The following is a 13,679-nucleotide window of genomic DNA, read 5'->3' on the forward strand; positions in this document are numbered from 1 at the left end:
GCTCACTGGACGCACACGCGGGATTGGGGGCCAGGCAGTGGCGCGACTGGTGGAGCAGCCGCCGGGTGGATGGGAGCAGGGTCAGAGGCGACTCTGGGGACGTGGCGGTCGGTAGTGGGGGAAGACACGGCCAGAGGACCAGGGGAGGGAGGCTGATCAGAGCAGGTCAGGTGTCCAGGTGAGAAGCAGAGGGAGGAGCCAGGGAGGACTCCCAGGTGAGGGGGGTGCACTAGTTACTGACACAGGGGACACAGAAGGACAGGAGCGAGGGAGTGTAAGGAGCGGGGTGCAGTGTTGGTGAGAACACTGGAGAGGCTGGCATCTAGGTTAGGACGTCCTGTCAACAGTAGCTCCTTGTTCACCTGAAACTGAGGAAAGATCATCTGAGACGAAGCCGGAAAGGCGTCTGCATTTTTTTGCGTGAGACAGAAGGGAGTGAGCCCAGGGCCTGTCATATATGTGACGCCTCTGAACAGCCTCCCTGGCCCAATTTTTTATTCCCCTAAAGAAATTTAAAAAGAGAAGAAGGGGAGTCGGGTGGTAGTGCAGCAGGTTAAGCGCACACAGCGCGAAGCACAAGGAAAGGACCGGCATAAGGATCCTGGTTCGAGCCCCCGGCTCCCCACCTGCAGGGGAGTCGCTTCACAGGCGGTGAAGCAGGTCTGCAGGTTTCTGTCTTTCTCTTCCCCTCTCTGTCTTCCCCTCCTCTCTCCATTTCTCTCTGTCCTATGTAACAATGATGACATCAACAATAACAATAATAACCACAACAAGGTTACAACAACAAGGGCAACAAAAGAGGGAGGGGGAAATGGCCTCCAGGAGCAGTGGATTCATGGTGCAGGCCCCGAGCCCCAATAACAGTAGAGAAAATAAAAATAGAAATAAAAACAGACAAAAAGAAAGAAAGAAACTATCAATAGAAGTTCCTGTAATGAGAATTTCATTTTTTCAGTTAAAGTATAACATACCTGGAAGAGAAAGCCCACATATTAAACCCCAGCCCCTGTGACTGGTTGGAAGCTGGGTTTTCAGCTCTCCTGTGTTTTTCTTCCCAAGAACACAGAGCACATTCTCAGACTCACGGCCTCACTTCCAGCTCACCCTGCCTGAGCTCACGTAATGTCCAGCATCTCTCTCTCTTTCTCTTTTTGGTGGTGCGGTAGCAGGGAATGAACCCAGACCCTTGCTCACTCACGTACAAAGCCAGTATCCAGTCTTGCCGGCACCATTTTTATTCCTTTTTTTTTTTTTTTTTTTTTTGGAAGGGGATTTTTTTGCCTCCAGAGTTATCACTACGCTGCTCCCAGAGGCTATTTTTTCCCTTTTGTTGCCCTTGTCGTTGTTGTTATTGTTGTCATTGCTGTCATTGAGTAGGACAGAGAAATCAAGAGAGAAGGGGAAGACAGAGAGAAGGACAGAAAGATAGACATCTGCAGACCTGCCTCACTGCTGCTTGTGAAGCAGCTCCCCTAAAGATGGAGAGCCAGAGACTTGAACCAGGATCCTTGGCGCCTGTCCTTGTGCTTCCCACCACGGGCACTTAACCCACCGCGCTACTGCACAGCCCCTATTCTGTATTTTGTTGTTGTTGTTGTTGTTGCCCTTGTTGTTTTTATCATTGTTGTGGTTATTATTGTTGTTGTTATTGATGTCATCGTTGTTGGATAGGACAGAGAGAAATGGAGAGAGGAGGGGAAGACAGACAGAGGAGGAGAGAAAGACAGACACCTGCAGACCTGCTTCACCGCCTGTGAAGCGACTCCCCTGCCGGTGGGGAGCTGGGGGCTCGAACCTGAGGGCAGAGCTTCACTTTTCACAGTGGGGCCTATGGCCAGCACGCGGTGTTGTGAGCGAGTGTGTCCACAGTCAGGCCGGCTGTTTCGGCTGGTGAGCCTGGCGGCAGGGCTCCTGCAGAGGTGCGGGAAGCTGTGAGTCAGGCGGCACTCTGGGGTGAAGCTTGGACCAGGGTCGGCAGAGAGCGTGGAGCGCTGGTCCCGCTCTTCAAAAGCACGAGAGCCCCTCGTCCTGCAGACAGCCATCATGTCCCCCAGGTGCCGCCCCCTCAGCCTCTCTCCTAAACGGTCTAATCCTGGATTACGAGGGGCCGCTTATTAGTTCAACAGATGGTGGTTTGATCGCATCCTCTGTGCAGAGATGAATCTCCCTTTGTGTCAGTTGCAAAGATGCCTCGGAGACGGAGCTGGACTTGAGGAAGCTGACGGGAAGCCTAGAGCAGGGAGACGGAATGGCATGGAGCGGGTGAGCTGAGCGTCTGCAGAACGTGGCAGCTTGGCTCTGCAGTCTGACAGGGCTGTCTCCTTCCACTGAGGTGTTCCTCTAAAACAGCCTATCAAGTGACCTGGTTTCGTGCCAAGGGCCATTTGGATGTTTATAACATCATTTGCAGGCCCTACGTAATTATCAACTTAAAAATTAGCACTTACGGCTGGTGGAGACAGCATAAAGGTTATGCCAACAGACTCTGATGCCTGAGGCTCTGGGATCCCAGGTTCAATCCCCTGCACCTCCATGAACCAGAGCTGAGCAGTGCTGAGAGAGAGAGAGAGAGAGAATATTAAGGTTGCTATGAAAATAGCCCCAGTTGCCATGGCAGGTATGGACCTTGGGATTTTAGCCTAAGGGCCGGATAGGATAGTCCACTCCTCTCCTCTAAAAGGGCAGAAATAAAAGCTTTTCTTTCCAGCACTCTGGCTATCATAATCAGAACCAGAGTCCACGTCATCAACGTAGGCTTTCTTCTCAGAGACACAGAGATCTGCAGAGGCTGCATTTTTAGATGAAAGCGACTCTGATGTCTAGTCATGTTGACTCCCAGCGTCGTGACATGAGCCGCTCTCCCGCGGACTCACCTGCCGAGTCCTTTCCTCTCCCTGGTGTGTGTCAGTCCCGTTTTACCTCTCCTAGTTACCTGGCTACAAGACTGGGAGTCTCAGTGCCACGCCCCGTACTCAGCCACCCTCCCAGGAGCACAGGGAGCCCAGTGCACGCGTCTGCCGTGCTGACGCTCAGTAAGCACTCAGTGCGGTCTGAGTGGATGAATGGAAGGTCCGGAGATGCTGAGAACGAGAAAGCTCGAGGCCTGATCAGATCCTGCGTCTGTGCCTGCAGCAGTCACACGTTGGCCTTCAGAGCATAAACAAACTCCCAGAGGACAGAGTGGCTGATTCACTCATCATGATCTGCTCAGCCACCTCTGTCTGAGGTGAGGCTGGGCGTGCCGAGAGCTGAGCACTGAAGGGTGAGGCCCCACAGGCTCGAAGCATCTGAGTCAGTGCAGCTGGATAATCTTCTCCCTGTCACCCTTCTAAAGGATCAGGAGACAAGCAGCTTCAGCGTTGAGAGAGAGGACTCAGTGTGGGGGCCCGGTGTGCAGTCCCAGGGCAAAGCAGGAGGCCTCAGAAAGTCATATACACACCTGTATACACACCTGTATACACACCTGTATACACTGTGAACTGCAGGCTGTGCCGTGATTGCTGTGGCAGAGTGAGCAGGAGGGGGACTGGCACCCTCACTCACCCGTGATTGCTGTGGCAGAGTGAGCAGGAGGGGGACTGGCACCCTCACTCACCCGTGATTGCTGTGGCAGAGTGAGCAGGAACACCACTCTGCCTGCTGGCACTGGCATTCCAGCAGGAAACCAGCTGTGAACAAAGGGAAATGTGAGTTGAAAGCCCGGAGAGTTGAGGAGGAAAACTGTAGCCGGAGGGCCGGGTGGTGGGCGCCCGCTTACGTGCACACAGTTGGACGTGCTGGGACCCGCGCAAGGATCCTGGTTCAGGCCCCCGGCTCCCCACCTGCAGCGAAGGGCCACTTCACAAGCAGTGAAGCAGGTCTGTGGGTGTCTCTCTTTTTCTCTCGCTCTCTGTCTTCCCTTCCCCCTCTCTCAATTTCTCTCTGTCCTATCCAATAAAGTGGGAAAAAATGGCCTCCAGGAGCAGTGGATTTGTAGTGCAGGCACCGAACCCCAGCAATAACCCTGGAGGCTAAAAAGAAAAGAACAAACAGAGACTCACAGCTGGAGGTGCCTTTCAGGGTGGGGGGGTCCGGACACGGAGGAGCAGGTGCCGGGGAAGCCCCGCCTGAGTGGACACCGGATACAGACTCTCACAGCAAGGCCACAGGTGTCAGGTCCAGGGTGTTTCTGGCAGAGGAAGAGCAGGGGTGCAGGCCAGGCAGAACGGAAGGGAGAAGGCCGTCAGAGCAGAGGGCACCGGACTCTGCTGCTTCTGGAGCGAGAGGAGCTAGGCGGCCACTGGATCCGTGTGCCCACCTGTTGTTTTTTGCGGGCTATGTTGTTTTTGCCGGGCTGGCTTCACGGGGTTCGGTGCCTGCACTACAAATTCACGACCAGGGACTCATGGCTGGGTTGTTGGCAGTATCTCTTTATTCATGCAGGACGCAGCACAATCTAAGACGAGCTAAGCTAAACTCAAGGTACAGTACTGTAAAACTCACAATGCTGTCTTTATATATACTTGCCAAGTAGGGTGGAAACAGGATGTGACATAGAGAGGGAGGAGAGAAAAGTGACTGGTGAAAATCAGAGTGTGACAAAGAGGGGGCAGATTAGGCGAGAATCCTATCACTGAACCACAAATGCCCTGGAGGGAGGGTGGAACTTGTTAACAGTGGTTATGTGTAAATAGAATGAAGTGGTTATGTAAATAGAATAGTGTTAAGCAGGGGGGATTTAAACCAAATGAAACAAAAGGGGTCTCATGCATACCAACACCCACCGGGCTGAGTGTGGAGACGAGCGGGTGGGCCAGGAAGCACCTATAGCTCAGACTAGTTCCCAGTGCAGGGGTGGGGTCTTCCTCGGTGTGGGGGTGCGGTGGGGGAAGCCAGGGCCCTGGGCTTGCTCCCCGCTGTCCCCCTCGAGAGGACTGTGGCCCTTCTCCCGTGGTCACAGCGCCCCTGACCACAGCAGGACAACCTCCCCGGCTCGTGGGACACAGCCGCTGCGCCTTCCGCCTGCCACGCACGGTCCATATTCGCCGGGCCCGGGCAGCCTTGTGACCGCTAGAGCCCATCCTTGGAGGACTTGAGATGCAGGGACCCCGAGCACGAGTGGGGAGCTTGTGTCCCGAGCGGTGGGGACGGGGACGAGGAAGAGAATGGAGGTGGGAGGACGGGCTTGTGGTCTGGGGGTGGGTGTGGAGAGCTTGGCTCCCGGCAGGCAGTGCCTCCTACCCCGCATCCCCACGCAGCTCACCGCGAGAGAGGACGCGGAGGGCAGGGAAGCCCCACGGTCAGCTGACGCCATCCCAGGAAAGGAGCGCGGAGGGAGATCGCATCCCCGCGAAGCCCTCGGCCTGGGCAGGCGAGGACGTGCGGTCCCTTCGGATCGCCGGGGAGGAAACTGTGAAAGACACGCCAGGCGGTAAATCAGAAACAAAAGCTGCCCAGGGCAGATTCTCCAGTGTCGTTGGGCCGAATGCCTTGCCAGTGAGAGCCATGCTGTCCTGTGCAGTGGATTCTGCGACCCCTGGGCCATTACCAAGCACACACAGTGACGGAGGCTCAGCACCGGCCCCGCAACCGCTGCTTCATTGGCTCTCCTGGAAGCCGCATCTGCATCGTGTCACATCTGCAGCATGTTGTTTCCTTGGGCTGCTGAGTTACATGGTGGCGTCACGTCCACAGAGAGTCCCTGAAAAATCACGCAGGCCACAGTGCACACGGAAGAGACCCTTGAGAGTGAGCCGGCCCATCCCTCAGATGTCGCATTCTTGTGGGGGGTGACTCCCAGTGACAACACGGCTCCCTTATGCCAAAAACAGTGTTCCTTACTGGCTCCTTAAAAATTTGGGGAGATAGCATGGTAGTTCTGCAAAGAACCTTTCATGCCTGAGGCTCCAAAGGTCCCAGGTTCAATCCCCGGCACCATAATCAGCCAGAGCTGCTATGAAAACAACAAAAGTCAAGAGTAAAAATTAATTTTTTTTTCTGATCAATAGTGAGTTACAAGACCGCAGGATGGAGCCGGTGGCGCACCTGGTGGGGTGCACACGCTGCCGTGAGCCATGGCCCGGGCTCAAGCCACTGCCCCCACCTGCAGGGGAAAAGCTTTGCAGGTGGTGAAAGGGCTACAGGCCTCTCTCTCTCTCTCTCTCTCTCTCTCCCTACCTCCCCCTTCCCCTTTGATTTCTGTCTCGGTCAAATAAGTTAATTAGATATTTTTTAAAAGATGGCAGGGGTGCCACCCCGACCCCCAGAGCTCTGTGTCCCCTGCCTCCCACCTCCCATGACCACCACCAGGTCATTTGCTTTTACCTTGAGTTCATACGTATCGGTTCTCTAGGTTTCGGTAATCACCTCCAGTCCCATCCATTTTGTCCCAAAGGACACAAAATTGTCTTTTTTGATTGCAAAGTAGTATTCCATGGAGAGCACCTCTCATCACCTCTTTGGCTGCTGGCTTTTGCTGTGAGTGACAGAGTGACAGTGTCTGTCTCTCCCACGGCCCACGGTGTCTCCCCTCAGACGCGACGCCCGCTGCAGGACCCTCCAGAGCTCTCCCCACAGGAGCTCGGTCAGAGGCCACCGGCTTCCCCAGCGCCGCCCACAGTGCCAGTGCCAGTGCCAGAGGACGGAGGCCAGGCCTTTGCCCGCAGGGTTCCCTGTCAGAGGACCTGGTGTCCTGGGGCCCCGGGCGGGAAGGGCTGAATTGCTGTGAGTGTCCTCGGCCAGTCAGCACCCTGAGTCAAAGCACCCCAGGATGTGGGAGGTGACGATCGCGTGGCCCTGGGCTTGTCACCCCTGCGCCGGGGTGGCTAGGCCCCTGTGGGCTCACGGTGTGGCCAGCCGGACCCACGGTCAGAGCGCTGGGGTGGGTTCCCTGGCGGCCTCGTGCTCTGTCCGGTCACTGCCCAGCCGGCAGCTGGTGCCAGCACCTGCCCGACTCCGGGAGGTGACTCAGCGTGGCCCAGTGCCCCTCCTTCAGCCCTTCAGTGAGTGAGTCACAGGGTGAGCCTCACAGACGGGGCCGGGCACCCAGGCTGCTCTGCCTAGCTGTGCTGAGGGCAGCCAGCCGGAGGCCCCCCAACAGGGGCTGTTCTGCACACGTGTGAGCCCAGAGGAAGAGCTTCTGGGGTGCAGCTAGAGAGGGAGAAGCAGACTGCCGGAAGCCGTCCCTCAGGTCCCGGGGCCTTGTAAGGTCGTGAGCACCTTGCAAACAGGAGTTTTTACGGTAGTGACAAGATCTTACCCTTTGGGGAGGCTTCCACAGTAGAGACACACACATACATACCCGGAACCTGTCTGCGTAACAGTAATAGCTGTGGGTGGGCGGACAGGGAGGAGCGCAGCAGTTAAGCTTCAGAATTGCAAAGCTGACACCCCAGAGGTCCCAGGTTCAACCCCCAGCACCACCAGAAGCCAGAGCTAAGCAGGCCTCTGATCTTTCTCTGTCTCTGAAAATAATAGTAGTGTGACTTTTATTTATCTTAGATAAGATGGTTCAGAAATAGTACCAAAGGGGGTCACTGGCCATATTGATAGAAATTCAGCTTACAGACAAGAAGATGAGAGTCCCTGGAAGGAATTCTCAGCAGAACAAAAGAAAAATCGGACATGAAACTATGCCTTGACTTCTGCAGCATAACTGCCTGATTCCTGGAGGCCTCTGATCTGGCTCTTGATGTCAGGCCGTGTTCCCGGGAGCCAGGGAGCAAGTAGAGAGGACTCCTGTCATAGTCCTGTGACAAGTTTGTGTCGCCACAGCTTTCCAACTCCGCTTTGACTCGGAAATAGTGAATTTCAATGCTCTTTCCCGTGAGAGCCTGAAACCCTTCCCCCTTTCCCCTGTTAACTTCTGGCTCTTTTGTCCTGTTTGTGCACAAACTTAAAAGCCCTGCCCTGTGCTGTGTGTCTAGTGCCTTGTTTGTTCTCCAGAGCCCTTGGAAACCACTCAGTAAATGTTTCTTTAGAGCCTGGCTCTTTACCGAGAGCCTGGGACCTTGAGGACTGAGGACACAGGCATGCAGGTCCTGTGTTCTAGTGTGTGGCGCCATCTCCCCCACCCGGAATTAAATGTATGACTTTTTTTTTTTTAACTCATTTTTCTGTTTTTAAAATTGTCACCCTGGTGTGGTCCCAGAGGTGGCGCAGTGGTAAAGCATGAGGTCCTGAGTTCAATCCCCGGCAGCACACATACCAGAGTGATGTCTGGTTCTTTCTTTCTCTCTCCTCCTATCTTTCTCATTAATAAATAAATAAATTCTAAAAAAAAAAAATTTTTTTTTTAAATTGTCACCCTGGTTAAGGTGACAATAGGTTAATTTCTAGCAATTTAAAGCTCAGCAGTGACTGGCAAAGGGACAGCTTCTTACCTAATACACGGGGAAGAAATCAGTGGTGTAAATCCTGCCCTTTCTTGGATGATTTCTGTTATTTGTTTAAATGACATGTTTTGTTTGCCTCTGGGGTTATCGTGGGGGCTCAGGGCCAGCACTATGAATCTGTTCCTCCTGCGGCCATTTCTCCTCCTCTCCCTCCTTCTTCTTCACCTTTTAGATAGGACAAAGAAGTTGTAAGAGGAGGGGTAGAAAGGAGGGGTGAATAGAGAAGGAGCGAGAAAGACCTGCAGACCTGCGTCCTTCCTGCAGGTGGGGAGTGGGGACTTGAACCCGGATCCTGGCGCATGGCCATGTTTGCGCGCGTAACTGGTGTGCCATGGCCCAGTCCCCTCTTTTTTGTCTTAAGTCTGGCATGCTGGACTCAGGACCCAGGAATCTCAAGAAATATGCTGGAGATTTCTGATGTCGTCAAACAGGAAGAAGCCTTGTTAATGAAAGTTAGCCGGGACCCCAGCTGAAGAAAAAAAAACCCACAGAGTTCAGGACCCACTTCTCTGTCCCGACACTGTAATATTCCTCTAAATGAGAGGCTTCTGTAACAGCAGAAAGTAGCAGACGTCTTGTGGGCCTCCAGGGAACCACTTTCCAGCCCTGCCCCAGCCTCCCTCTCCTGGGGCCTCTCTCTTTTTGTGCCGGGATTATGTGATCACGTGCTTGATTGGCCTCACAATGGCAGTCCTGTGCCCCTGTGGCTTTCCATTCACTGTCAATCAAGACGCGGAGGACTGTGACCGAGGTCAGGCCGGGAACCCCGGGTCCAGTGGGGGGGGCGGGGGTGCCACCCAGCAAACTCTGGAGAGTCGGCCTGAAAGTTCTTTCAGACAGACGGTCGGTGGCGGGAGTGAGAGACCAGCTACCAGTGCAGAGAAAGAGCAGGTCCCCTCTGCCCATCTCCGCGTCTCACCTCCCTGACTTTGCTTTCCAGGGCGGCTTCTGGGAAGAGTCGGCTCGGTCGGTAACTCAGTTTGAAGGACAGATGCGGATTCGAGAGCTGGGACTGCATGAAGCCGGGAGATGGGGAGACGGCACAGCTGAGTCAGGGCCCACCAGCCCGGGCTGCTGAGAGGAGAGGAGGGCCGTGCTCTCGGGATGTCCCAGGCCTAGGCGACATGGAGGGAGACCTGGAATGCTCTAACTCTTCCCCGGAAAAGCGCTACTTCCCTGAGTCCCTGGACTCCAGCGACGGGGACGGGGATGGGGTCTTGGCCTGCGAGGACCTGGAACTCAACCCTTTCGACGGCCTGCCATACTCGTCGAGTTACTACAAACTTCTGAAAGAGAGAGAAGACCTTCCGATCTGGAAGGAGAAGTACTCCTTCATGGAGCACCTGCTGCAGAACCAGGTGGTCATCATCTCGGGAGAGGCCAGGTGTGGCCGGAGCTCTCAGGTGAGTGGGCGGCAGGAGAGGCCTCCTGCTTGGCGGGGTCCTCCCCGCGTCACGCGTCACGGCCTGAATGACCGCGTATCTGAGCCCAGAGAGCACCCGCAGTCCAGACACCCCGCCCGGGTACCTGATCTGACCTGCCAAAGCCAAGCTGAGTAGCGGGCTGGTCGTCTTTACGAGCGCAAGCATCAGGTCTGGTGGCAAAAAGCCCTTTATCTTGTTGCCCGTGTGAAGTTGTATGCACCAGGGGCCTGGTGGCTGAGCGCACACGTTATAGCGCTCAAGGACCTGGGTTCAAGCCTCCTGCCTGTCCGCACCTGCAGGGGGACATGTTCACAAGTGGGGAAGCAGCTCGAAGCAAGTTCGTGTCTGCTAAGAAACAGGCCCCGGCCACAGTGTGGTCACGAGCGTCAGGATGCCGCCTGACAGCTCGTTCCAGTCAGACTCCACCAGATTCCCAACTAGTGGCCTTCATGACACCAAAGGGCCCCTGAAGGACGCACTGGGTGGTGCTCTGCTTTGCTGTGTGCGCGGCCCAGGCCCTGCTCCAGCCCGGCACACTGGTGGAAGCTCTGTGATGCTATTCTCTCTCTCCCTCTCCCTCTCCCTCTCCCTCTCCCTCTCCCTCTCCCTCTCCCTCTCCCTCTCTTAAATGTTTATTTTCCCTTTTGTTGCCCTTGTTGCTTTTCATTGTTGTCGTAGTTATTATTATTGTTGTTATTGATGTCGTTGTTGTTGGACAGAACAGAGAGAAATGGAGAGAGAAGGGGAGACAGAGAGGGGGAGAGAAAGACAGACACCTGCAGACCTGCTTCACCGCTTGCAAAGTGGCTCCCCTGCAGGTGGGGGGGGGGGGGGCTCGGACCGGGATCCTGACACCGTCCGGTCCATGCACTTTGCGCCCCTTGCTTAACCCGCTGCACTGCTGCCTAGCTCCCATGTTTATTTTTTAATATATTTATTTATCATTGGATAGAGAGAGAATTTGAGGGGAGTGGGAGACAGAGACACCTGCAGCCCTGCTTCACCCCTCGTGAAGTTTTCCCCTCCCTGCAGGTGGGGTGCTACTGTTCTCTCTCTCTTTCCCTCTTCTCCCTCCCTCTCTCCCCGCCCCTCCCTCCCTCTTTAATGTTTACTTTTAAATATATTTTTTTATTTATTATTGAGTAGAGACAGAAATTGAGAAGGGAGTGGGAGACAGAGAGACACCTGCAGCCCTGCTTCACCCCTCGTGAAGCTTTTCCCCTGCAGGTGGGGTGGTAGTGTTCTCTCTTTCTCCTTCCCTCCCTCCCTCCCTCCTTCCCTTTCTCCCAATCTCTGTCCCACTTTCTCAAATAAAAAACATATACACAATAATGGGGGGGTCATTGGTTTTAGCCCAGAATCTAATCCAGAACTAGGTTGTGTTTAGTCAGCACTTCTCTCTAGACACCCTGCCCTCCTCCATCCATCACGGCCGTCACATTCACGGTGTCTGGTCAGGCATGGTGTCCAGAGTTCCTCGGTGCACGTGCACGTGATGTGTCCGTGGGACCAGATTCGGGCTTTGGTGTCACGGCAGGAAGTCCCCTCAGTAGGGTGCCTCCCATGTGTCACTGGGGCTCACTGGTCCTTTCCCAGCACTGGGGACACTCAGCTTGGTGAGCCGGTCAGGTGGATCTGTCTGGGTTTGCTAGTTTGTTGTTGTTGTTTTTAAATCCAGAGCCCTGCTCAGCTCTGGCTTACAGTGGTGCCGGGGGTTGAACCTGGGACCTTGGAGCCTCAAGCAAGAAAGTCTTTGCAGAGCCGCCATGCTAGGTCCCCCCCTCCACCTGGTCTGTGCTGTAGAGCTCTGTGTGAGGAGACGCCATGCGTGTCACCGGACGTGTGCTTGCTTGCTGGCTGTAGGCCTTCTGATGGCCCTTGACAGCCCGAGGGTGGTCGCGCCAACCCTGATGTGCCTGCCGTTACACTCAGCCCCCGGGGACCCCCGTGTGGCTGAGCTTCCTTGCTCCAGCTCCTTGATGGTTCTGTGGACTTCTAAGTCACCACGAAGCCCCCCATCCTGAGCAGCTCACGCCGTCCCCTCCACAGTGACAGCTGCCGGCTTGTCGTGCCCCTCGGTCTGAGAGGACTTTGCAGCTCTCCGGCCGAGTGAAACGGCGTGGGCGTCTGTGCCATGGCCTCTTCCTGTGGAGAAGGGACCTACAAACCATGGAGGGGTGGGGGTGGGGCTGCATCTGGTGCATCTGCTCCGCACGGAGCCAGGTGTTGGTGCGTGCGCTGTGCAGACTTTCCCACATGCCAGCCAGCCAGTCTGTCTGTCTGTCTGTCAGTGTATACAGATGTGTATGTCTTTCTGGCATAAATGCATGTGGGTATCTCTATATCCATCCATCCATCCGCCAACCTAGAAATGTTGTTTCTTTTTTTTTTTTCTGCAATGTAGCCCCACAGGATTAAACTCCCAACCTTAAGCATCATGTGGGATTTCATTTTTTTTTTAAGAGAAACTTGCTAGAATGACTAATTATTCAAATCCATCTATGATAGTATAGTGTTAGCGAGTAAAAACCAGACCACCATCCACTGCAGGGAAGCAAAGATGTTTATTACAGATTCGAATCTGGGCCGAGCGGGGGACTGCCAGCAGTCCATCAAGGCTCGACCCCGAACAGAACTCAAGCCACACAATTTATAGGATTCTAGAGTACATTCTAGGTGGGGAAATATGCAAAACGAGGATTCTTCAACACATTCAATAACATTTTACAAGAAATGTGGGATCCACTCATTTCAGACATTGCAACACTCTAAGCAGCCTATAGGAATTGTCTAATTTCAAGCCTCTATGCAAAATAGGGTTGCCACACTTTCCCGTTATCAGCTAAGACCGCCTGGCTATCAGCTCCCTCGACCTTGAGCAAGCGGTTGGGTTTCAAGGACTTGGGTTTGCAGTTAAGCTAGCTACTTTATTTTAAGACAAACAGCAAGTGGCTTATATCTTAGTGTGGTTTTTTTCTTTTTTTTTCTTTTTTTCCACTTTACATATAGTATGATTATTAACATTACTGTTTGGATGGATTCAGTACTTTCTATTGTAGTCACTCTTGCAAAGACGAACCTAATAACAGTCAGTTGATTCACGAGGCCCTTTCAGTAGAAGGCCTCTTCCACTAGACGGCTCTTCCCAATCTGGACGGCTTGGCTGACTGACCATCTCTCTATGCTCATAGTCCGTTGTTTTTGGATAATAAGTGTCAATTACATCACAGCTGATAATACCAAGAAAGTGTTTTATTGTGCTCATATAGACACCTTGTCGTGACCATTTACTTTTAAGTAGAAATGCCTTACTTTCAAATCACTCCTTCCCCATCTGAATGGTGTTTAATGTTGATGTTGTTTGGGACAGTCATCGAGAATAGAAGCCATTTCAACAGCACTGTCCTGCAACCAGAAAGACAATAATAATACTCTTTGCACATTAATCTTTCCAGAAACACAGCCGAGGGGGAGGTTGCTTAAGTCTTGCCTCTAATATTTACCTGGGTTTTTGTTTGTTTTTCTAAGCTGCGAGTCCAAATTCCACAGCCCCTGCTGACTCTCCTGTCTTCATTTCCCAGCAGTGGCTTTACACATGAGTAGATTGTTTGGGTCTCCCTGACTACCGTGGAATGCAGCCCTCTGCTGGGAGGAAAACCCCCTCCCCCCGCCGCCCCCCTCCCCCCCCCCCCCCCCCCGCAGTGGCTGGGGGTCAGTCAGCTCAGTGGGCAGAGCAGCAGTTCTGCAAGCGTGAGGTCTGGAGTGTGGTCTCTGACACCACGTCTGCCAGACTGATGCTGTTTCTCTCTCACTAGAAAATAAATCAACCTGAAGATGGGGCCGGGTGGTGCTGCAACTGGTTGAGCACACACACATTCCAATG

The 13,679-nt window shown here is 53.9% G+C and overlaps 1 protein-coding gene and 2 long non-coding RNA genes across 4 annotated transcripts in view; 1 reads left to right on the forward strand and 2 right to left on the reverse strand.

Moving 5' to 3' along the window:
- The window catches only part of DHX32 (DEAH-box helicase 32 (putative)), a 34,281-nt gene that overhangs the window by 4,151 nt on the left and 16,451 nt on the right, over nucleotides 1-13,679 (forward strand). Inside the window, exon 2 of one of the 2 annotated variants that reach the window (XM_060171090.1) lies at nucleotides 9,313-9,775. In XM_060171090.1, coding sequence (XP_060027073.1) covers nucleotides 9,389-9,775 — 387 coding nt within the window. In that variant the 5' untranslated portion in view covers nucleotides 9,313-9,388. Of the gene's footprint in view, nucleotides 1-9,312; nucleotides 9,776-13,679 lie in introns of those variants that run through there. The other variant, XM_060171091.1, reaches the window with a different exon arrangement.
- LOC132532717 (uncharacterized) lies at nucleotides 30-2,955 on the reverse strand. Its single transcript, XR_009544610.1, has 3 exons — nucleotides 2,874-2,955; nucleotides 2,448-2,553; nucleotides 30-368 (listed from the first exon to the last, which is right to left on the reverse strand). It is a non-coding gene; the product is annotated as an uncharacterized LOC132532717 (long non-coding RNA).
- On the reverse strand, nucleotides 13,034-13,457 carry LOC132532716 (uncharacterized). Its single transcript, XR_009544609.1, has 2 exons — nucleotides 13,300-13,457; nucleotides 13,034-13,201 (listed from the first exon to the last, which is right to left on the reverse strand). It is a non-coding gene; the product is annotated as an uncharacterized LOC132532716 (long non-coding RNA).

Source organism: Erinaceus europaeus, chromosome 14 (assembly GCF_950295315.1).
Source record: "Erinaceus europaeus chromosome 14, mEriEur2.1, whole genome shotgun sequence".
In the NCBI taxonomy this organism is placed as follows: domain Eukaryota; kingdom Metazoa; phylum Chordata; class Mammalia; order Eulipotyphla; family Erinaceidae; genus Erinaceus; species Erinaceus europaeus.